This window comes from Kryptolebias marmoratus, linkage group LG15 (genome assembly GCF_001649575.2).
Source record: "Kryptolebias marmoratus isolate JLee-2015 linkage group LG15, ASM164957v2, whole genome shotgun sequence".
Classification (NCBI taxonomy): Eukaryota; Metazoa; Chordata; class Actinopteri; order Cyprinodontiformes; family Rivulidae; genus Kryptolebias; species Kryptolebias marmoratus.
This window is the reverse complement of record NC_051444.1, coordinates 11,976,734-11,998,103: the sequence shown is the minus strand read 5'-3', so window position 1 is coordinate 11,998,103 and position 21,370 is coordinate 11,976,734. Positions and strand designations below refer to the sequence as shown.

The following is a 21,370-nucleotide window of genomic DNA, read 5'->3' as shown; positions in this document are numbered from 1 at the left end:
TAAAAAGCAACTGTTTCCAAATTCTCAAACATTATGTGTGATAGCATACTAGACATTTCCTTAATCCAGTAATCTGTCATATTTTACATTAGAACGGGATTTGCCAAAAAGTCTACACTCTGATCTTTTCAGGAAGTCTTTATTTGTGTGCCTTGCTATCAGCTAACTTCGCTCCTCTTGTATCAGAAATGAAAAATTATAAATGCACACTACGTGTTAGGAACCTGTGTTTGTTGACTGACTTTTATTTGTCAGGCTTAAGAGACAAAAGTTGAAAAAAGATCGATTCTCTTCGCGTTATAATTTTGGCCGATGACGTCACCGTCACCCCATCTTGCTCCAAAACAAACCAAAGTGGGCTAGTTCGTTAGTGCTTCGTTTGTGCAGGTTTGTGCCGTTAAAACTGTCGTTTCTGCAACTTTTGTCGAACTAACCCACTTTGGTTTGTTTTGGAGCAATATGGGGGGATAGTGAATTCTGGATGACCTAAAAAATAATTTTTAATATCTCAAAAACCAAAGCTGCACAATCGAAAATTTTAACGGCACAAACCTGCACAAACGGAGCACTAACCATTCAGACTATTTGCTGGATTTTTTGACGTGGGTGGGGTGTCAGCTTCACACAGCTGCCACAGCAGCATGTGCGTTGATCAAATTCACCCACCACTTCAAATATTTACCCGCATTTGGCCAGTGGCGGGTGCTAATTTCCACCCCTGGATGTATCTGAGTCTGCTGCAGTGATATGTTTGAGCCAGCAGAGGACGCTGTGCACCTGCTCATGAACTCCCCACACATCTGACAGTGAGGCGTTTGATGCAACATAAATCCAGGAGGATTCAGGCTCCTGCTCGGATTTTTACATCCTCCCAAAGGTGGGATTATAATCCACACACTTGCATTTTACCGCAGATCTTTTCTTGGCACAAATCTTCATTTTAAAGGTCATCAAAAAAAAAAGAAGTTGACAAATAAAAAATAGTTGGAGCTGTATAAATATATAAACGGAGTCAGCTGAGTGCTTTTATTTTTTTAAATTTTCCTTTTTCTTTTGTTTTCATTGGAATGCTTCATTTAAAAGAAAAAAAAAGTCATGCTTCATTTAAAAGAAGAAAAGTCAGAGCCAAGGTTTGGAAAGGAGTAAATTCAGAGATCCAGAGTCATAACTTGTTTCAGAAATTTAAAAACTGTCTCTAATTTGAAAACTATTTGACATTTTTTTTGAAGAACTATGCATTAGGCAAACATTGTAAATTATATTGTTTTTATTATTATTATTTCCTGGGAAGTTGCTCGTGCTCCAAGCAGCTTTCCAGACACAATTCTTCTTCTTCTTGTAATAAATCTCCCCTCAGCGCGCGGAGGTCCACCTGCCACTCAGCTGGAACCTCTGGATGTGTATTGGCCTTGGGGGTGGTGGTGGTTGGCCCCGCCCCCCATCCAGATGTGCGTCCTTCAGTCCACCGCTGGCTTCAGCAGCGCGCGCAGCGTCGGGAAGTCAACAGGAGGGAGCGCGTGGGGTCCGTTTTTTTAAAAAAAAAGTCTTCAACGACGAGGCCGAGCCTCCCGCCCGCCGAAGGTGTTCCGACAGAGCGGCGAGCTCGCGCTGGCTGCTCGCGCCTCGAGCAGACGCGTTTACCTGCGCGGCTAACGAGAGCGCGCGGAGACAGGGAGCGGTCTGCGCCACCCGGCTGCCTTTTAGAAGTAGATTTTATTATTTTTTTTTTTTTCTTTTCTTATTCTGACGCAACAAGCGGCGGGGAAGGACCGCAGCAGGGCTCTGCTCTGAGCGGCAGAGTGGGGATGGAACCTGTTTCCGTCTGAGGTGCGCCTGCAGAACACCCGATTATTGGGACGTGCACTTAATTGAAATCGATCCAGTGGTTCCTTTTTGGATGTGAAGCTGCAGCAGAGAGTCCTTCTCCTCTCCTCTCCTCCTCTCCTCCTCCTCCTCCCTCCTCTTCTTACCTCCAACATGACTTCTCTGTCAGGGACGAAGGAGAGGAGCAGCCGGAGCAGAAAATATGGGGTAGGTTGTTTTATTATTATTATTATTATTATTTATTTTTTCTTTAATTACTGCAGTCAAGGAGTTGCTGCTCCTCTGACTGTGAGCCCGGAGCAACTTATCTTCCATCCTGCGCTGCTTGGCTTCACTGCGCCACGCACGTTTTAGTCCCAAGTTTGCGCCCATCTCCACAGTGTCCCAGCAGCTCTTATGAGCTTTGTGTCCATGCTGCTGTCACAACAACGGCTTTTAGTTTGTCACTGATGGCTCTGCTGCATTCTCCTCCTCAGGTGCGCCACTCACACTCACACCTGTGCCTCCGCCTGACACCTCCCGCCTAATTGGCCTTAATTTATTGCGCAGGGTTTGGTCATATTATGCCCACCTCTTCAGCTGGAAATGACTGAGCGCAGCCGCCCATCGTCCGACACATTGCTGCTTTATTATGGCTCCTGTGAGCGATTCCAGCCTCCTCAGGCGCCACCACATCAGTGGCTCTGCACTCTGAAGAGATTCACCCAACCAGAAAGGATCAAATTCTCAACTCTTTGTGCGTCTTTTGATGTGGAACGAACTCATATTTGGTTAACAACTGGATCATCTAATGTGTTGCCTGTAAATTGTGTTCACTTTACATCATAATTTAATTTTTATTGCTGTTATTGGCATTTCATAGCATCTAATGACTGTATTTTTTAGCCAGCCTGAGCGGTTTATGTTACCTTTATAGCTTGATCAATCCCAGGGGCCACTTCAATCAATCAGTAGCAGTTTAACAATGACACAGAAAAGTCTCATGAAGCAAACAGAGAATTAGATATAAGTCGAAATAAAACTGGCTTTTTGGCTGGGAAGAAAATTACTTTTTAAGCTGAACAAAATATATCTCATCTTTACAAATTGTGCATTTAAAAGGAAAGGAGGGAAAAACAGATTTTAGATTTGTGATTCAGGGATTTTCTCAGAGTCGTATTGCTGACCTCGTGAGTTTTTAGACATTTTGCATCATTTGTTGAAGTCAACAAAAAATAATGATGAACTGGGGGGATTTCATGAGCAACCTTTTTTTGCTTTCCAGGCAAAAATGCTAATAGCTTGATACCAGTGCTCTCATCCCCCTTTACATCTTGTTTTTCTTATTCTAGTGCAACCTGTTGTGTGGGCACAATCATAATGTACATATTTCTACACTTTCTTTATAATGTTCACTCCCCAGCAGAGAAAAAGGCATGCAGTAGTGGTAAATCTGTCTGTATTTTCACAGATGCCTGACACTTCACCAACAAAAGCCGCCTCCTTTTTCCCGGAAACATGGTACCGAAAGGCCTACGAGGAAACCACCCGCTCCGGCACTCGCCCGGCCCCGGAGGGTGCTGGCTCCATGCCCAGCTCCACCGGCACCCCGTCCCCGGGCTCTGGGATCTCGTCGCCAGGCTCCTTCTCGGGATCCCCAGGGACCACCTCTCCGGGTATCGGCACAGGGTCCCCGGGGTCCCTGGGCGGCTCCCCGGGCTTTGGGACGGGATCGCCCGCCTCGGGCAGCGGAAGCTCCCCTGGCAGTGAACGAGTGATCTGGTGTGAGAACTGCAATGCTCGGCTGACGGAGCTGAAACGCCAGGCGCTCAAGCTGCTCATCCCTGGTCCGTACTCCAGCAAGGTAAAGATCAGGGCCTTCTTCTTTCCCCTGATGTGCATCAACTCGCACACGTTTCTTCCGTCTTGATTTGTTGTTCTCCAGGTTGCTGTGACACAAAGTCCAAAGACGTGTTTCTTCATTAACTGTGACGTTTAAACAGCGATACTTATTAAGTTGAGTCATGAAAGACTTGGCTTCAAATCATTTCCCTGCCTACAGAGTTGCTGTATCATCAATTATTGTTGCAATAAATCATAGAAATCCACTTTGGTCCAGGCCCACACTGAACAGCTGTGAAGATGAGCAGAAGTCAAACAGCCTTTGGGATTTAGGATAATTAATATATCTGAAGCAGTTAATCACACGCTGACAGAGCACCCAACTAAAATCATAATCACAAACAAGACAAATTAATTTTTACCTCAGATTTCTTTTAGTTTTCCTGACTGATACACTCAATTCATTAAGCTGACTTTATTCTGCTCTGTATTGATTTTCCCTTTTTTGACAGAATCAATGCGATGGATTACTGAAACTGCTCACAGCAGCTATTACTTTTTATAAGCTGTTTGCTTTCCTATAAACATCTCTTGACAAGTTGTTTTTTGTGTGTGTTTAAAAATGTGTTTTATTTCTCAAAACCCAGTGCTCGTTAAATAGCAGCTTAATAAGAGAAGTCTGAAGTTGATTTTGGGAAAAGAGTGAAAGTCTTATACAAACTTATCATCATGTGTACTGCTCATATTGTGTTTTTTAATATTTCATCTTAAAATTGTATTTTTGTTTGAATAATTTAGATTATATAAACTTCTAACAGCTATTGTCTTTTTCAGCTTGAGTCAAAACTTAGCCTCCCTCTACTTTTTCGTATTTTAGTCACTTAACAAGCTTTTATGTATAATTTAGATTATTTTTTTTACTTCACTTGAGGTAAATTTAAAAGCATCACTAAAAGAAAAAGAGCAGAAGACCTCAGTTTAACTTACAGAGTTGTAAAACATTTCCACATATCACTCCTTCAGTGTCTGTATTGCTCTTAGATGGTTTCCCCTTGGTTTGATGTTCTTCTTCAGCAGCTGATTAAGTTACGAGGAATGTGTGCCAAACGTAAGCTTTGAGTGAATCAGTATCAAATAGGCACATTTTATGCAGCTAATAAAGAGCAGAGCATCAAATAAAAGTGTCCTGTTGGACAGTGAGACGGCAGAAATCCTGGAGACTTATGATTCTTGTAAATTAACGAGTCTTACTGTTAGAATAAGGTAAAAACAGCAAAAGGTTTGTTGTTGATAGATCACTTATTTAAATGTTATCTGTGAGGGTGGGCTTGGTTCTGTGGTTAGTTTTATTTCCATGTGAAATGAAGCACTTATATTATACCTACAGTAAATATAATCTTTTATCACATACGTTTGCTGTGAGTTATGGTTCTAATTGGACAAACTACACCATTTCTATATTACATAGACATTTTTTTTTAATCCCTAAAAAAGGAAAAAAATCCAATTGACAACCTTTACACACTGATGGAAATATGAGCGAACTCTTGTGTCAGGCTCAATTTACCCTCTTTTGTTAGCATTATTTGATTTCTTTCCTGTGATGTGGGCTATTTAAACCTTGGGTAAACACACCTGACTGAACTACTTCTGGAGGCTTTGAGGCAGAAGCATCAACCCTGGTATAAGTTCGTTTGTTTTTGCATCAACAAGCATCTGTAAAAGGAATCAACAGAACTGTCAGCGAGATCTTTTATGGAACAGGAGAACTGGTTTTACATCTGAGAATATTAAAGGAAAGCTCACCCCCCCCCACAGTAAACTATACATGTTTCCTCTTGCCTGTCACATTAACTTTAAACCAACATGTGAAAACTTAAATGTCTTCAGGTCTTGATGCTTAGGCCTGTTCTTACTAAATCAGCAAGATTATAAAGTTATGTTTCAGCTGGAAGCTGGCTTGTGTTGCCCTTTTTTCTGCTGTCTGAGTAGCTTCATGACAGACATCAGAGTTGATTTCTCTGCTTTAAAACACTTCTGGGTCATTACTGAATTACTTAACAGTTGTTGTTTTAGCCAGGTAGGATTTCCTGGCTGGTTTTCTTTTGTCTGCCCCCGACACGAGTAAGATGACCTTCACAGGTGCACTATGTCAAAGAAAAACTGAACTCGTCTGCTTGGTGAAGCAATGTGACCTAATAATCCTTCTCCTTCACCAAATGTGCCAGAGCAGCAATTCAGTGTGTGTGTGTGTTCCTGATGTACTGTCAGAGACCTCTTGTTGTTCCCTTGGGACANCATATTCGTCACCTGATGCAAACCCAAGCATAAAAACACGTTCAAACCTCTGTTTGTCTCATGAATATGAATACATGACAGGTCATGCTTGAGAAATGCAAGTCTTGTTCTCTCTCACACACACACACACACACACAAGCCCAACTGCTCTTAAATCAAGTCTTCACCTTGAAATCTAATTATTTATGCAACTGTGACTTGTTTTTGTCCTCAAACACAAAGTTTCCACAGTGCAGCTGCCGTTTGTCCTCACCACATCAGAAAAACAGCGATACACACATTCTCACACACTGCTGTTAACATTATGCTAATAATGACCTTCACAGATCTTGTGAATATTTTTTGCTGCGTGCATGTCTGCAGTTCAGAGTGTTTGTGACAGTGTGCGTGTACGTGTGTGTGTTACCCAAAAGCCTCAGCGACAGCATTTGTCACTATGCTCAAATCTTGCAAGGTTTCACCACAAAGTGCTCAGGCACTGGTGCATGTGTGAGCTGTTTATTTGTCATTTTAATAACAAATCGATTTGTTTAATTTCTTTAGAATTTATTGGAACATGCTCGTTAATACATTTATTCATTTAATAGGAGCCTGGTTGTTCATGGCTTCAAGGAGGCAGTTTATAGAGGAGATGGAGAAAAACTGACAGCAGACACAAAAGAGGATGGTTAAACTCTTCTACGCATTTGTGGGGTGACTTAACCCTCCCGTGGCCTTCAGGTGAAATGGACCTGAAGTTACAAGGGCTTCTCTTCCTCTCCTTAGTTACGAGGGCTTCAGGAGGGTTAGCTGTCCTCAAATTAAACTCCAGTTCATTCCAGTTTGGGTTTGTCCGTTTTATTACCTCTGTTTTACGGTCAGCTGGGTGAAGGAGAGAAAGAGGCTGGCAGGTCGTTTTGCCGGGGGCAGATTTGTGTTAGTGCGGGGCCAAACCGAGCTCTGGTGCAGGCTTCGACCGAGCAGAGCGCGGTTTAAGGTTTAGACACACGGGGAAATGAACACACAACCACACGACTCAAAAGCACATCTGTTTGCAACATCTGCACTCACTTAAGGCTTCCGTCTTCGCTCCACGGGTGTGTGTAGCTGCGTGCGTCTGTGTGTTTATCCCACGCCCGAATCATAAATGAATGGAGGATGATCTGTTTTTGGTTGGTCCAGTTCAGTTTAGAAAAGTGGGTCACTCCATGTATGTCAGTTCTTGTGTGTGTGTGTGTGTGTGTTTTAGTCACCAGCTGAGAGTCTGGTTCAGATCAGCTGAAAGTCAAAACCAGTCATGTTTAGAAAGTGAAACATATACAATTCCACATCAGACATGAAAATAAAGCCAAAGAAGGATACGTTTGTGAGCGTATCCTCTTGTAAAGGACCTTTAACTGGCAGCTTGATTTCGTCGGATTGCTTTCATCTGTGCTTTTCTTTTTGGGGTTTTTGTTTGAAGTACAGAAAGTGCTGCGCTGTTGGCGTTTCCTCTGGGTATACTTATCATACATGGACTTAAAATGTTTGTATTAGCAGATGTATTGGTGTGTCTGCCTGCATGTGACGATAAGTTAAACACATGTCAGCAGTTTCTGTCTCATTTACATGCTGGACTTTAATACTGGGTTCATTTGAAGCTAGAGTTTATTGACTCTGGAAAAAATGCAGCTTTGAATTATGTTTATTAAGATATATTTTATTTTGGGGCATTAAAAAAAAAAATTAAATGTCACCTTGTACCAAAGAAGTCCTCAGTGATTTTTTTCAGTTCTTTATACTGTCTCAGTTCAAACAATAGGGGGTGGTAATGTTGCTTTATGTCTATAATATTTTTTTTGTTTGTTTTCTTTAATGTCTGTCGATGAGATAAAAAGAACCATGAGCTGAACTGGAAAGTGAGCACTCTATACCTGGAAAAAAATACAGAAAACTTAACTTTCTGACTGAAAACTCATTGTACATTTACTATAAATATAGCAGAATATCAGTTGTCTTAAGTATTTACATTTATTCATAGATTGAGAGCAATGCCGTCGCCCAAAGGACCACACAGAGGTTGGTTTTATGCAAAAAAACTTAGGATGTGGATTAGTGAGAGCATAATTTTCATAAGGATTTGGAGTGTTCTAGCTGTTATAAAAAATAGACTGTTGCTACATAAATTATTGTTTGCACTGACATAATTAGGCATCAATTTTAATCACGTTTGACATCAATCTGTAACTCCACATGATTGCATGATAATAACACTGTGACATGTTGTTGCATTTCTGTACATTTCAAATGCAATTGCTGAACTCTGCATTTTCTCACAGAACTTTAAAGATTCAATAATATTCTCCAAACATAAAGATTGACAACTGCACTCTAATTTTCTCAGTTAAATGTCACGAGATTAAAAACTTCACGTTGCAATCCTTTAAATTTCCAACATAATCAAAAAAATTAAATCAAAAAAGTTTATCTGACACTCTTGTGAACCAGATGCCTGTGCTTCTCTGTTGCATTGGACAGCCCAGCTGGACTTGGCTCAGCTTTTTTTTTCACTACAGAGAGTCACCCCTTCAGTGCACTTTGAATCAGCTAATAAATATATCAGATTCCCCCACTGGGGGTGGCTTTAGCCCAGTGGTAGGGAGGTCGTCTTCTGATCAGGGGTTTGATCTCCAGCCCGTGGAGTGTGCTGAAGTGTCTAACTCTGAATCCCCACTACCCTGAATATGCCCACTGGAGTGAGAATAAAAGGGTACTGTATATAGAGAGTATAAAATATGTAATAGAAAGCATTGTATGCATGTGTTTGTGTGAATGAGTTGATGAGGAGGATTGTAATGCAGTTTGCAGAACCTGGGAGAGTTTATAAAAGGCACCATTTAAGTGTAGACCACTTACAATTTATAAAACAATCAAAAACAGCATGTGCATTCTTTTGCACAGGGAAGCTTTTTCTGACTCATAAGTGGGAATTTAATTCAAAACATTAGTTTTATTCTAATGAAGCACCAATTTCAAAATGTCATCTTAAAGCACCTTTACACAGAAGGAAGGCAACAGTTCCTTTTTACCAAGAGTTGCCTAAAAAATAGTAATTAAAAACCCCCACAAGTATACAATATATGTGCTCAGAAATGTTTAATTAGTGCACACAGATTCCTTTGTAGACCAAAGAATAATGCACGAGTTCAGTGCTGCATAGATGTTTTATTGACTGCTCTCCAAGGAGTCTGAGGCCTGTGGTGTTCTGACGTCACTTTGTAGTAGCATCTCAGCTTTCATGAAAGTCGCACTGAAGTATTTGGTGCTGCTTTGACAAAACAGGGCCAAAAAATGAAATCTAATTAGGCCAGTCTGAGTCATATTACAAAACAAAAAACGAGTTTGGCTCTGTCTCAGATGCCTTCATAACTAAACATAATCAAGTGGAGTTGGTATACTTGCAGCTATAATCGGCTCAACCAATCCTTGTTACTGGGTTATCAACACCTACCACCAGTAATTAGTCTGTAATTTGTGTACTTATCAGATTAAATGGTGGAATATCATCACCCTCAAAGGGATGTGTAACAGCACAAAGGTAGCTAGCTACCCTGTAATAACCAAATCCCATAACACTACAGTCGAAGGCCTCCAGTAACCACGGCAGCTGGTGTTGCCACGGCAGCGACATGTAACAGATGTGAGCTGCATACATATCTCAGTCTGTGTTAATGGGCTCCTCGTAGTTGTGTGCATGCGTGTGTGTTTGACAGTGAGAAGCAGAAAGACGGTGAAATATATGGCATCCATGTGAATAATAGCGCATGTTAGCGTGTGTATTTGGCTATATGGTTTGTGCAGGTGTGTGTGTGTGTGTGGTGGAGAGAGAAAACAATCATACCCTCCTTATGCCTTTCAGGTGTGAAAGGCATTACCATATAAAGAGGTGGCCTCATCAATAACAGTGAGACGGTAAGGATGGATGGATATGTGTGAGAGGAGGGAGGGATGCTGATGTAGGCAGAATTGAGGAGCTTCTTTCCAGGCTTATGTCAATACAACCCAAAGCTACACACACACACACACACACAGCAGGATGTAGTATTACTTACAGCCAATTCTGTGATGATGTTTGTTATATAACTACGTGTGAAAATGAGGCTGAAAGACTTGTGGACATTCTACAAATTTAGTAACGCAGTAATGAGAGATGTCACAGATCCTCAACACATATTTGTCATTACCACTAGTTAAATCATCTTTATTTGTCGAGCATTTTGTCTTTTTTTGTGGCAAACAAAACAACTTAACATTTTTAAATGTAACATTTTTTTCTAATAATTATTTAGATTTCAAAAGAAAAAAAAAATTAAAACAAATGACTTAATGGCAGTAGTCACGCTGTTTCATTGACAAAGAATGAGTCTCTATATGATTGATATTCATCCTTGTAGAAAAACAAAACTAGGTCTGACTGCTGCAGGTAAGATATTGGCTTACAGGTAAAAAAATGAAACTATTGTTTTAAACATAATGCATTTTCTAACCCCAAAATACAACAAAATCTAAATTTTACTCTATATTTGTTGGATATACAATAAAATATACAAATGACTTGTGGTTGTTTTCAAGCAACATGACCATCATACACTCACACACAACACGTTTGGCATATCTGACTCTTGGAAAAAAGAAGAAAGAACAAGCTGATTGATAAAGAGGGAGGGGGAGCAGCTACACAAAAAAGGAAGCAGCATCTTCTCTAATAACGCTATCACTGATATTAGTGTCACCGCCCCAGAGCGAGCACACCTGATTAAACTAACTTCTCCGGTCAGTAATCCAGGAAGAAGCCACAATCAAAACACTGTCTCTCTTTATACGATTTGTCCATGAAGAGCCAGGGAAGCGGCAATAAGCTTTTCAGATTCCAAAGGAGAGGGGACGATGATTTTGCCAATGTGAAGTAATTAATGGGTGGCTGTGGCTCAGAAGGAAGAGTGGTTGTCTGCCAGTAGGAGAGTTGGTGGTTCAAGCCTAGCTTTCTCACCATATGTTGAAGTATCCTTTTGGCAAGACACTGAACCACATGTAGCCCCTGATCTGTGTATCAGTGTGTATGTGAATGGGTGAAAATGGGGGCATGGCATTGAAATGGTTAGAGCCGTTGCCTCACAGCAAGAGGGTCGCAGGTTCAAACCCTGTATTTTTAGTGTAAGGTTTGCATGTTCTCCCCGAATGAGTGGGTTTTCTCCAGTGCTCCAAAAACATGCCTGTTGGGTTGATTCTTCTTCTTATTTTTCTTTCAGCTGCTCCCTTTTCAGGGGCTGCCACAGCGAGCCTTCCTCCTCCATCTAACTCTCTTCTGCGTCCTCTGTCCTCACTCCAGCTACCTCCATGTCCTCTCAAACGGCACCCATATGTCTTCTCTTTGTCTTTTTCCTGGCAGCTGCATCTCTAACATCCTTCTACCAATATACCCACTGTCCTTCCTCTGCACATGTCCAAACCATCTCAGTCTGGTGACTCTAAATCGTCACCTGAGTGTTAAGCATGAATGGTTGTCTGTTTCATTTGTCTCAAAGTGGCTCTGTGATGGACTGGTGACCTGTCCAAGGTGTACCCTGTCTCTCACCCTGTGACCACTGGAGATAAACACCAGCTCCTTTTGACCCTGCATGAAAAAGATGTTTAAAAATTGAATGGATGGATGCAATAATTAGAATAATACCACACATTCTCATTAAGAGGCAAAATGTTTGAACAGCGGATAGCATTGACCATTTTGACATTTCAGCCTCAGACAACTTGGTTTAAATGAAAATTATGAAACCTTAGTTTTGTACCTGCAAAATTTAAGACTTTTCTTTGTTGATTTGGTATATGATATAAAATAAAAACATGCATGCATTAACCAAGGCATCTTGTTGCAATTTTTTAAATCTTAGTTAAGGACCATTGTTGACTTTCTCCACCATGAATGAATTTCATTTGCAACTTTCTAATAGAAATGTTCTGATATTAAAATGAGAAAAAAACCCATCCTAAATTCCACTTACAGCATGAAATTAGAGATAAAAGGAAGACCACAAGACTAGAACAAACACAAACCACCACTTCAGTACACTGAATGTATGCTCTCGTTTTTGCATTATGATGTCAAACACACACACACACTCACACACACACACACACACACTGGCACATGGCAGCTTGAATGGATACCAACAGGAAGACTTAAAGTACCCCAAGGATTGTATAAAAGCACACAAACACACACCTACATGCACACATGAGTGTTACAGGGACCACATGCACTTTGCTGAATGCTGGTGAAAGTGGCAACACCTGCTGCATGATGTCCATCGCTACCATGGCAACTACCTCCCTGTTACCTCGACAACACAGAAATGCATATACTGTACAGGTGGTGTGCAGTCCTACCTATAGGTCTTTTATAGGCTGAGTTGTAAAATGTGATGTGTTTTATATGAATGGAGAAACTTTACTGTTTACTTTAGTATGACTATGGAATTGGTCTATTTTGAGCTATGTTTAAATCATGTGAGCATCCTTCAGCCCTAATAGGTCCTTCTTTATGGGAGGGATGCAAGCGATATTGTCTCTGCTCAGATGCTGTGTTTTACCTCGTACTTTTAAAAGTTTGCTCCATCATCCGGAGCCAAGAGGGAACGTAAAAGTGTTGCAGCAGCAGCAGGTGCCAGCTCCAGCTCTCCGCGACACCGTGAAGCCTCGCTCACTGAACGCTTTATTTGAAGACCTGCTAATCACACTTCTAACATTAGTCAGCCTGCTGTCATGAGCTAATATATCATACAGTAGCATGAACACACACACTCACGGATCGTCACAGGCTATCACATAGTCACACATTGCACATCTATCTTCAGTATCTCCCTCTCAGAAAATCTTATGACAGCCTGAGGTGTCAGTTACAGGATATGTGTGTGTCTGAGCTTTATTTTAGTGAAAGCTATTTTAGTCACGTTGTTTGGGAGGGGCTTTTTCTTTTTTCTTTTCAAGGAAAAGTTTGTTTATAATCTTCAACTCATATCTATGGTTATCTGGTAGATGTCTTCACTGTGATTGAAAATATGATGGCGAAAACATTTTAGTACCTGGAAATGAATGTTAGACAGGTGTAGGGTTTACTTTAATTTCTTATTGTGACACATAAAAACTTAAATTCTGAGGGGTTTCTGAAATTGAAACTGAATACAAGCTTTACACGGAGAACCAAAACAGTGAGTGCATGTACTTTAGTGTATGGGGTTAGCTGTGTTTATATATCTCCAAAAGTCTTTTAACTTTGCTGCTACTGATGAGGTCTGACAGCAGCCTGTAGCTTCTTTGTGCAAACATAAAAAGTTTTGACAGCACTGAACAACATGCAGGAAGTCTGGAAAGCAGTGCAGATCTGGGGAGAATGATTGTACATTTAGGAATGTCTTTAAACAAACAGAGGTATTAAGAGAAACATTGCAAACTGTTTAAAAGTAAATATGAGATACTGGAGGTGCTCTGAAATATAAACTCTGAAAGAAGACTAAATGTATTACTTTAAGATGAGAAGGAAATAATCTGAAGGAACCACAGTGGACAGGGTTGCATTGTACAGGACTGTTACGTCTACAGGCAACTGGGTTTTAGACCAAGATGGATTAAGAAGCTGTTGTCTAAAACAAAATATATAAATTTGATTTAAGGGGTAAATGTGATGCCATGAACAAACTGTTAGTCATGATGGTGGCAGCGTCCGACTGTTTAACTTTTACTGAAACTGGTTACCTGCAAGAAAAGAATGAACCCCAGGATTTCTTCTATGATTAGTAACAAAGACAAAAAAATCTTAATTCACTTTGGTGTTTTGACCGAATAGTGACCCCATACACACATCACAGCTGGCCAGCATTAAGCATTTAGTGTCTTTTTCTAAAGTCCGTGGCTCACTCTATAAAAACTTTGCAGACTAAAAAGTGTGATTTCTTCCAGGCGTCTAACAAACTCACTGAGCTCTACAATTTGTGGCAGGAACAGTGGTCAAGTATCTAATCAGAAATCAGACAGAAGAGTCTGGTTGGTGTTTGTTAGGACTATTGATTAAAATGTGCTGTATTTTTTATTTCTGAGCCAGTATACTATTGTTTCATTTGACCAAAAAAACAACAACTTCGAGCTGCTGTATCCTGCACCATTGTTGTTTTCCGTTTAGTAAATCTTCTGCTCCTCAATGTAAAACAATCCAAAGAAACTAAAACCCCAATTTTACTATGACATTCATATCCATGATACGATTATTATAAATAAATATTGAGTGTAACTCTATATGCAGGTTTGTGTGGGTCTGCTGCAATGCAGTGTTTGTGAGGGTTAGCAGGTTTATTTACAGAATATGAGCTCACTATCTGACTGCTGCGCCCGTGGAGCTGTTTGAGGTGACACGTTGACGTTTCTGGGTCTGACAAATATGAAGTAAAAGTACAAAAAAATATCATCTGTGTCCCATCTAAAAATATTACATTTTGTTTTAGACTGGTGAACTTTGACGTCACAAAGAGGTTTCAAAGTTTCTGAATCGGTTTTGAAAGTGGAAACCAAAACGACAGAAGTGAGCAACAACGATGAAAGAGATGAAGAGATTGTGTGGGAAAAGGTGGCACAGTTTCATGCACAGAGGCAGACACAAGGTGGCCTTGTGTGTGAGAGAGTGTGTGTGTGTGCTTTCCTTTTAGGGTCAAAACTACGGCCAGGGCACTGCTGTGTCAGTGGTTCATGTTTTACAAGTACTGTAATGGCATTCCCGTTCCATACATTGCTCCGCTGCCCTGCAAATTTAGTGTGTGTGTGTGTGTGAACATTCCAGTCTTAACTATGTTGGTTAACAGACTAATGCTAAAGATAGGATAAGAACAGGACTGTGTGTTTGTGTGTTTCAAAAAGGTCTGTGAGTCTTTTGTGTCAGAACACTGTAAAGGGCAGGAGGTGAAATGAGAACAAGGATGACATTTAAGCAGACATTACAAATCTAGCTCCAGGTCAGATTTCAGCTCAGTAGTTGTATTTCAGGTTATGGCAGTATTTATTAAACGGCTTTTATTGCTTTAATGGCTTCAGCACAATCCTGCTGGTTCTTAAAACAATTCTTAAAGTAGATGATTTGTCCATTGCCAGACAGTTTTTTTTCCTTTCTTCAATTTGTCTCTCCTCCACCCCACACTGAGAAGACATAAGCACCATCCACTTATTCTAATACTCATCATCCATCTCTTCCCAGCAGTGTCCTTTCCACTCTTGTCCAGCTTATAAAAAAATGAAGTGGGTGGAAGATTTTTAAAAAAAAGGATGAAGAAAAAGCAAAGAGAAAGAAGGAAAAAGATCTTCTCAAAATGGGGGTTTAAAGGAAGGGAGAGGCAATAATTCATATAGGCTGCACAAAGGTGGAGAGAGGGGGAAACCGTGTGTGTGTGAGAGAGAGAGACAGAGACTGAACTAAATTGGCTGTTTGTTCCCTCTGTGTGCCTCAATCAGACTCAGAGAATAGCCTCTAGCCGTTAAACTTTCCAATTACCTCGAGCAGATGGAGCCTGAGGGGCACAATTTAGACGGTTTAAAATGGTTGTTGTTGTTTACTGTTTGCTCATATCGACTGTATGCTGTGCTACATACCTTGCTGGAGAGTAGGTGAAGTTTCCCGCTTCAGTTTGTAGTTGTATATATTTGAATATTTTTAAAGGTAGATTCAGTCCTGCTCAGTGTCCTATTTTACATTTCACAATGCATACGCTTCATGTGACTGATGTCGTCTTCTTGAGCAGCAGCAGTCGGGCAGCTGATATAATGCAGCCTTGTGTATGGATGGCAGGTTTGATGTCTGTATGAGACATGGATGAACTCTTCCCACTCTCAGTAACAACTGTACTCTTGAGTAAGACTCTTTAACCTCAGTGGCTCCCCTGGAGAACCTCATTGACCAACACTGAAGCTCTGTGCCTTCCTTTATGGAGCTCCCAGCTCTGAATGAGCTCCACTGTGTTTTTATGAAACCTGGAAAAATTAAAGCATGTTTACTTGACTTTTTTTTTGGATACTGGATGGTTTAAAACTTGTTTTAGTTTTGGAAGTAGGCAGGGTGATCGGCGTCCACTGTGAGTAACTTTAAAGTTTGTGTTTCAGTATGGAAACAACTTAAAGACATCTTTAATCTAAGAATTTACAGCAGAATGGTTTGTTTTAAAATAACTTTGGTGGGAAGTATAATTGCTTTATGTTAATAACTTGCAGAAAAAATGTTCATACGTATAGTTTTTATGTTTGGATTTAAACAAAAGATCATTTTAAATGAAGCGACATGCAGTGCAGGTTGCCTAAAATGTGTTATTGTATTGGTTATTTTTCAAATTAAAAGCATAGAATAACATGTTTTTAAAAACTGAAACAAAGCCAACAAAACAGTGCAGTACCTCTAAGAAGCTAAAACGTTTTTCTGAATTTCTAAGTCATTAAATTATATATAAGTCAAAAACCTTGTGGTCATTTGTGAAATTACTAAATACTTAATAGAAAGGTGCATGTTCTGTTCAGTCAAGTAGTATTCATCACTCTCCAGCTTCACCCTCTTCTCTAAACATGGCCGCTTTGGGCTTTTTTTAAAAACTGGCTACAGAGAAATACTACAACATTAAGTTCACAGAGCAATAGGAGACGACAAGGTAGAGTCACCCAAAGTATATTATTACCACAGATCATAGGATCTTTACTGAATAACTAACGTGCTTAAAGGTCATAACAAGATTTTCTTCATTTTCAAACTCATTAAACTGTTTAGTGTTTGTTCACTTAGGAAGTTTGAATCTTCTTATGATGTAAATGTTTCATTACAGGATAAACGTGAGATCTTTCAGTCTGTATTGACTCACTGTCACACTTCATTCTGATGGAACAAGTGGACCAAAAGCAGACCAGCAAAAAGCCTTCCTCCGGATAAAAACCTAATTAATCCTTTAATTTGTCACCTGATATAAATGAGCCTGTAAGTGTTTTAACAGCTTTTAGCTTGAAACACCAATGCACCTAATAACAAATATACAGCTGCTAGCTTGGCTGTTGACTGGTATTCATGTCATCGGTCACTTTTGGCCTTTTCCTGCTTTTTTTGCATATCAATTTTGTTGAGGGAAACAAAAAAATATTGGGGTAAAATGGAGGAAAATGGAGAAGCTGTGCAGATCTCAACCTCCCAGCCATCAGGATATATGTCAATAACAACTTGAACCCATGCAGTGATGGGAGTTGGAAGATGCAAATTCATACATTTAGATGTCAGATATGTAGATTTTTATTTATTTTTTGTGGTCATTCATTGTTGACAACTTCATATACTTCATGTAATGTTATGAGACTGTGACCTACACAGACACTTTGACTTTGTAGGTTTCCTTCAGTGTGCGTGTGTGTGTGAGAGAGAGAGAGCACATATTTCTGTTTACACGCTCCACTTGTGTGTTCACATGTATATAACCAGGTGTTGTCAGGCAGGCGGTTACCGTCAGCTGCTCCCCGGTGAGTCTCACTAACTTTGGAGCGGAAGGATATCACAGGGAAGAATGGATGGAAGGGAATAAGTAGGAAAAGAGGCGGAGTGTGATGGGATACAGAAAGATGGATTACCCGCCACAACAAGCAATTTATCATAGTCAGAGTGAGAAAGAGGGAGAGAGTCGGAGGAGAGGGGACAGAAAAGAGACTGAGAGAGGGGAAAACTTGTGGAAGATTGTGAAGGATAGATAAGAAAGCAGGTGAAGATGAAGAAAAGATGAGTCGTATGTTGTGAGAATCACTTTAATTTTGTGAACCACCTTTTTACAACAAGTCCCAGAGGAGGTGTTACCCCATCCCTGAAAAGAATAGAGATAGAATAATGACTCTCCAGATCAGCAAAGGCAGATTTTCTTTGTGCTGACAAAGCTCATGAACTGTTAGGTTTTAACGTCAACCAGCTCTGGCAACAGAGTTTCATTGTGAGCTCATTTATTACGTTAAAACAACTTTATAACAGTTCAGTTGGAGCCTTATGATTCCAATGTGGACACACAAATAAAACTGGATGGTTTCCAAGTGACAGTCTGCTATTTTAATCTCAAACACTGATAGCAATGAACATTGTTTATTTATTTATTTTACCTTGCATTGATCCAGAATGCTAACAAATTAAAGAAACTATAAAATTTACTTATTATAGTCAAATATCTTTTGTTTATGCCATGGGAGGATTGTTGTAACTGGCTGCAGCGTATTATGCTCAGTAATTACCTTCAAATCTGTGTGTCTTTGACATCTTTTACATGTTTTGTTTCTGCTACACTGTCCCTTAAATAAGCAACGTTTCTCATCTATATTCGGATGGAAACAACAAGCTATAACTGGCAGCTAGTTTACAACCTAAATCTACTTTCACGTGTAGCTGATATTTTGTAGTGACAGCCTCATCTACAGTACGTCTCTTTTGCAGAGGACAAAGTCATTTAAAGAACAAGCACTTCAGTTTATATGGGTTCATTTCACTCAGGCACCACCATTGATATCCAGCTAATTTAAACACCAGCAAGTAACTTCGCATAAAAAATGAGCAGTAATTTAAACAACTATTTCATTTATAGCACTGGAAGCTGAAATAGATGTAGGTGGCTAATAAAAACCAGGCATTCTTCCAGCCAGCATGCTCATTTACACTAACGTAGGGGTCTCGCCTGTGGACTTAACTATGTACCCGCTGGGAGAAGGTTCTTAATTCAGGCGGCCAACAGGAAAGCACTATTTATCACACACAGTTTATGAATAGTACTTGCATACAGGCAGCCAGGAAGATGCACAAATTTAAAAATGGATAGAGCGGCTGAGAGGGTTCCTGTGTGGTTTGATTTGTGTCTTTAAAAAGCTGTTGACATTGTTTTGTGACCTTTTTGATTAGGGTAAAAGTATCCCAACACCCACATACACACAGGTCAGATAATGCTTGTAATATGTGTGCAGTAAAGAAATCTAATAACTGGTGAGCAGAAGGACCCATGAGCACCTAACCTGTGAGCTAATTTATTATAATTTGAAGGTTGGAGATTAATTATTGGTTGTCAGTCTCAAATAACAGCTTCATAAGCTTTTTAGGGTCATCAACTTGGTCTACCTTAAGGGGGATGCTTTCTATAACCTTTTTAAAAACAAGATTTCAAAGAGGACTAACATCTGTATGATGAATAACACATGGAGGCATGAAGCGACCAAACGAGCTGCCTCCCTGCTGTCAGACTGCTGCTCATAGTGTGAACCAGAAAGGACAGTTTGATTGGGCTGACTTAAATTAGCAGTACAACAATTATTGTCAAATAATTAATCAGCCCATATTTGCCACTTATTATTCTGCTTTCAATCATGCCTGTGCATACTCAGCCGAGGAACTTGTAGAGAAATGAACATGCAGCAAACTGTAGTTCAAAACTTTTGTTTATGTTGTATATATTTAGATCTATATTTGCCATAGGCAGCCCTGATTTCTATTGGACATAAAATTAAAAAAATAATAATAAAAGAAGACATCTTTTTTTAATGTACTAATATGGACTGGATTCTAAAATACAGATATTTACATAAATGAATTTCATGCTGATCATTTTTATGTAAAGCTTTCTTTTTTGCGTGTTTTATCAGTTTCATCACTAATGTTTTTATGAAAGTTCCTTTTTTGAGCCAACTTGACCAAAAAAGAAAACTGATTTGTGCATTCGGAGAGAGAAAAAAGGGTGATAAAGCTGCTTATGAAGAGATTAGTTTAGGTTAGGGGGAGCTGGTGCGGGTGAAAGGTGATCTCCTCAGGCTAATATGCGCACAAAGCTACATCTGCAGTCTCTTCTGATACAGAATAAATCGTGTAATTTTCACAGTCTTTCAAGTGAGTTTTTTCATGTTGATTTATTTCTGCATCGCTAAGGCAACGCACACACTCTAATGCATTTTTATTTGTCATTAACAGAGCGCGTTGACTTTACAGGAAGTGTGTGTGGACGTGTGTGCAGATGTGTGTGCATGCATAATTGACTTTGTGCATTTGTGCAAATGTGTGAGTGTGTGTGCATAAATAGGTTGCAGTTATGTCCAAACCAATTAAACTCCTGCACCGAATACTGGATCATTTGAGGGAATGGCCAATTAAAAATGTGATTAAAGAAGACAGAAAGACAGAAAGCAGAGGGAACAGGTAAAAAAAAAGAGGCAGAAATAGGAAGCATACATGGTCCTTTAAGCTATTCATCACTGAAGAGAAGCAAAGAATAAGAAAACTGTCTGGACTCTCTCTAAAATGCTATCAAAGAAGACGTTCTGCTTTATTATTTCAGCCCGACCACTAACCTTCCTCTTGGCTGGATTTTACACACACTCAGGTAGTTTATTGTTTTCCCCGTAAATGTGCAAATACTAGTTAAAACTGGCCAAGCAACATGATATTGTATTGTTCATGATCAATTCAGAGCGTGTTTACATAAATGTCTTATCGCCCCTTTCTCTCTGACCGGCATCCTTCTATTTTAACATGTTCAAACACAATGGTTTAATTTTTCCTTTGAACGCAAGTTTAATTTTAATATCATATATTGTTGTGCATACTAGTCATAGGTTTTCTTTTCTATGCACACTAAACATCTCTGACATCCTAACCCAATAAACCTCAGGCATAAACACAACACAACCAATATGTGTAGAAATACTGTTAAAAAAAACACCTGACTAATATTTATCTGGACAATGGAAAAATTGATTTTGGTTTAATAATTGTATTATATGACAAAATACAAATTGTTCATTTTTAACTTTTCCTTTGTTCACTGAATAATTTTACTGATGAAATAAAAAAGAAATTGTCTGACTTATATTGGATTTTAAACCACAACACCTTACTTTTAAAACAGGTTTACTGTCAATGTTGACGTTACGTTCTGCCTAATATGAGAGACACATTTTTGTACTGATTGGTCAAACCTGGGTTTAATGTAGAAATGATCTTATCTAAAAACGTCTGCACATGAGTAATTTTCCTGTATGTATATGTATGGTATTACATTTTCAATACATGTGCATCCTAAAGAGCAAAACATCTCTGCAGCTCATTTAGAAATGAAAAGAAATGTTTATCAGACTATGTATTGGTCATTTTTATTTATTTGGAGATTAATTTTATGTCATTTCTGTCAAATATCAGTTCTGTCAGCTCCACCTCACTAATTGTAGCAGCAACATACTTTTAAGCAATGTTTGGCTTTTTCTAATTTATACAGATTTTTATTTTTTGAGAGACAATTAGAACATGTTTTTAGACTATGTTAGAGTAAAATCTAAGAATATTTATAAAGGAGCATCCTCCGTTGTACTTACTTGTCCGTAGCTGTCACGAACGGTGGAG

General features: G+C 39.5%; 1 protein-coding gene across 2 annotated transcripts in view; it reads left to right on the top strand.

Annotated features, from left to right (window-relative positions):
* Window positions 1–1,438: 1,438 nt before the first annotated feature.
* The window catches only part of kif26ba (kinesin family member 26Ba), a 71,925-nt gene continuing 51,993 nt past the window's right edge, over window positions 1,439–21,370 (top strand). For both annotated transcript variants that reach the window (XM_017418751.3, XM_017418750.3), the window contains exons 1-2: window positions 1,439–2,031; window positions 3,275–3,667. In XM_017418751.3, coding sequence (XP_017274240.1) covers window positions 1,978–2,031; window positions 3,275–3,667 — 447 coding nt within the window. In that variant the 5' untranslated portion in view covers window positions 1,439–1,977. The remainder of the gene's footprint in view (window positions 2,032–3,274; window positions 3,668–21,370) is intronic.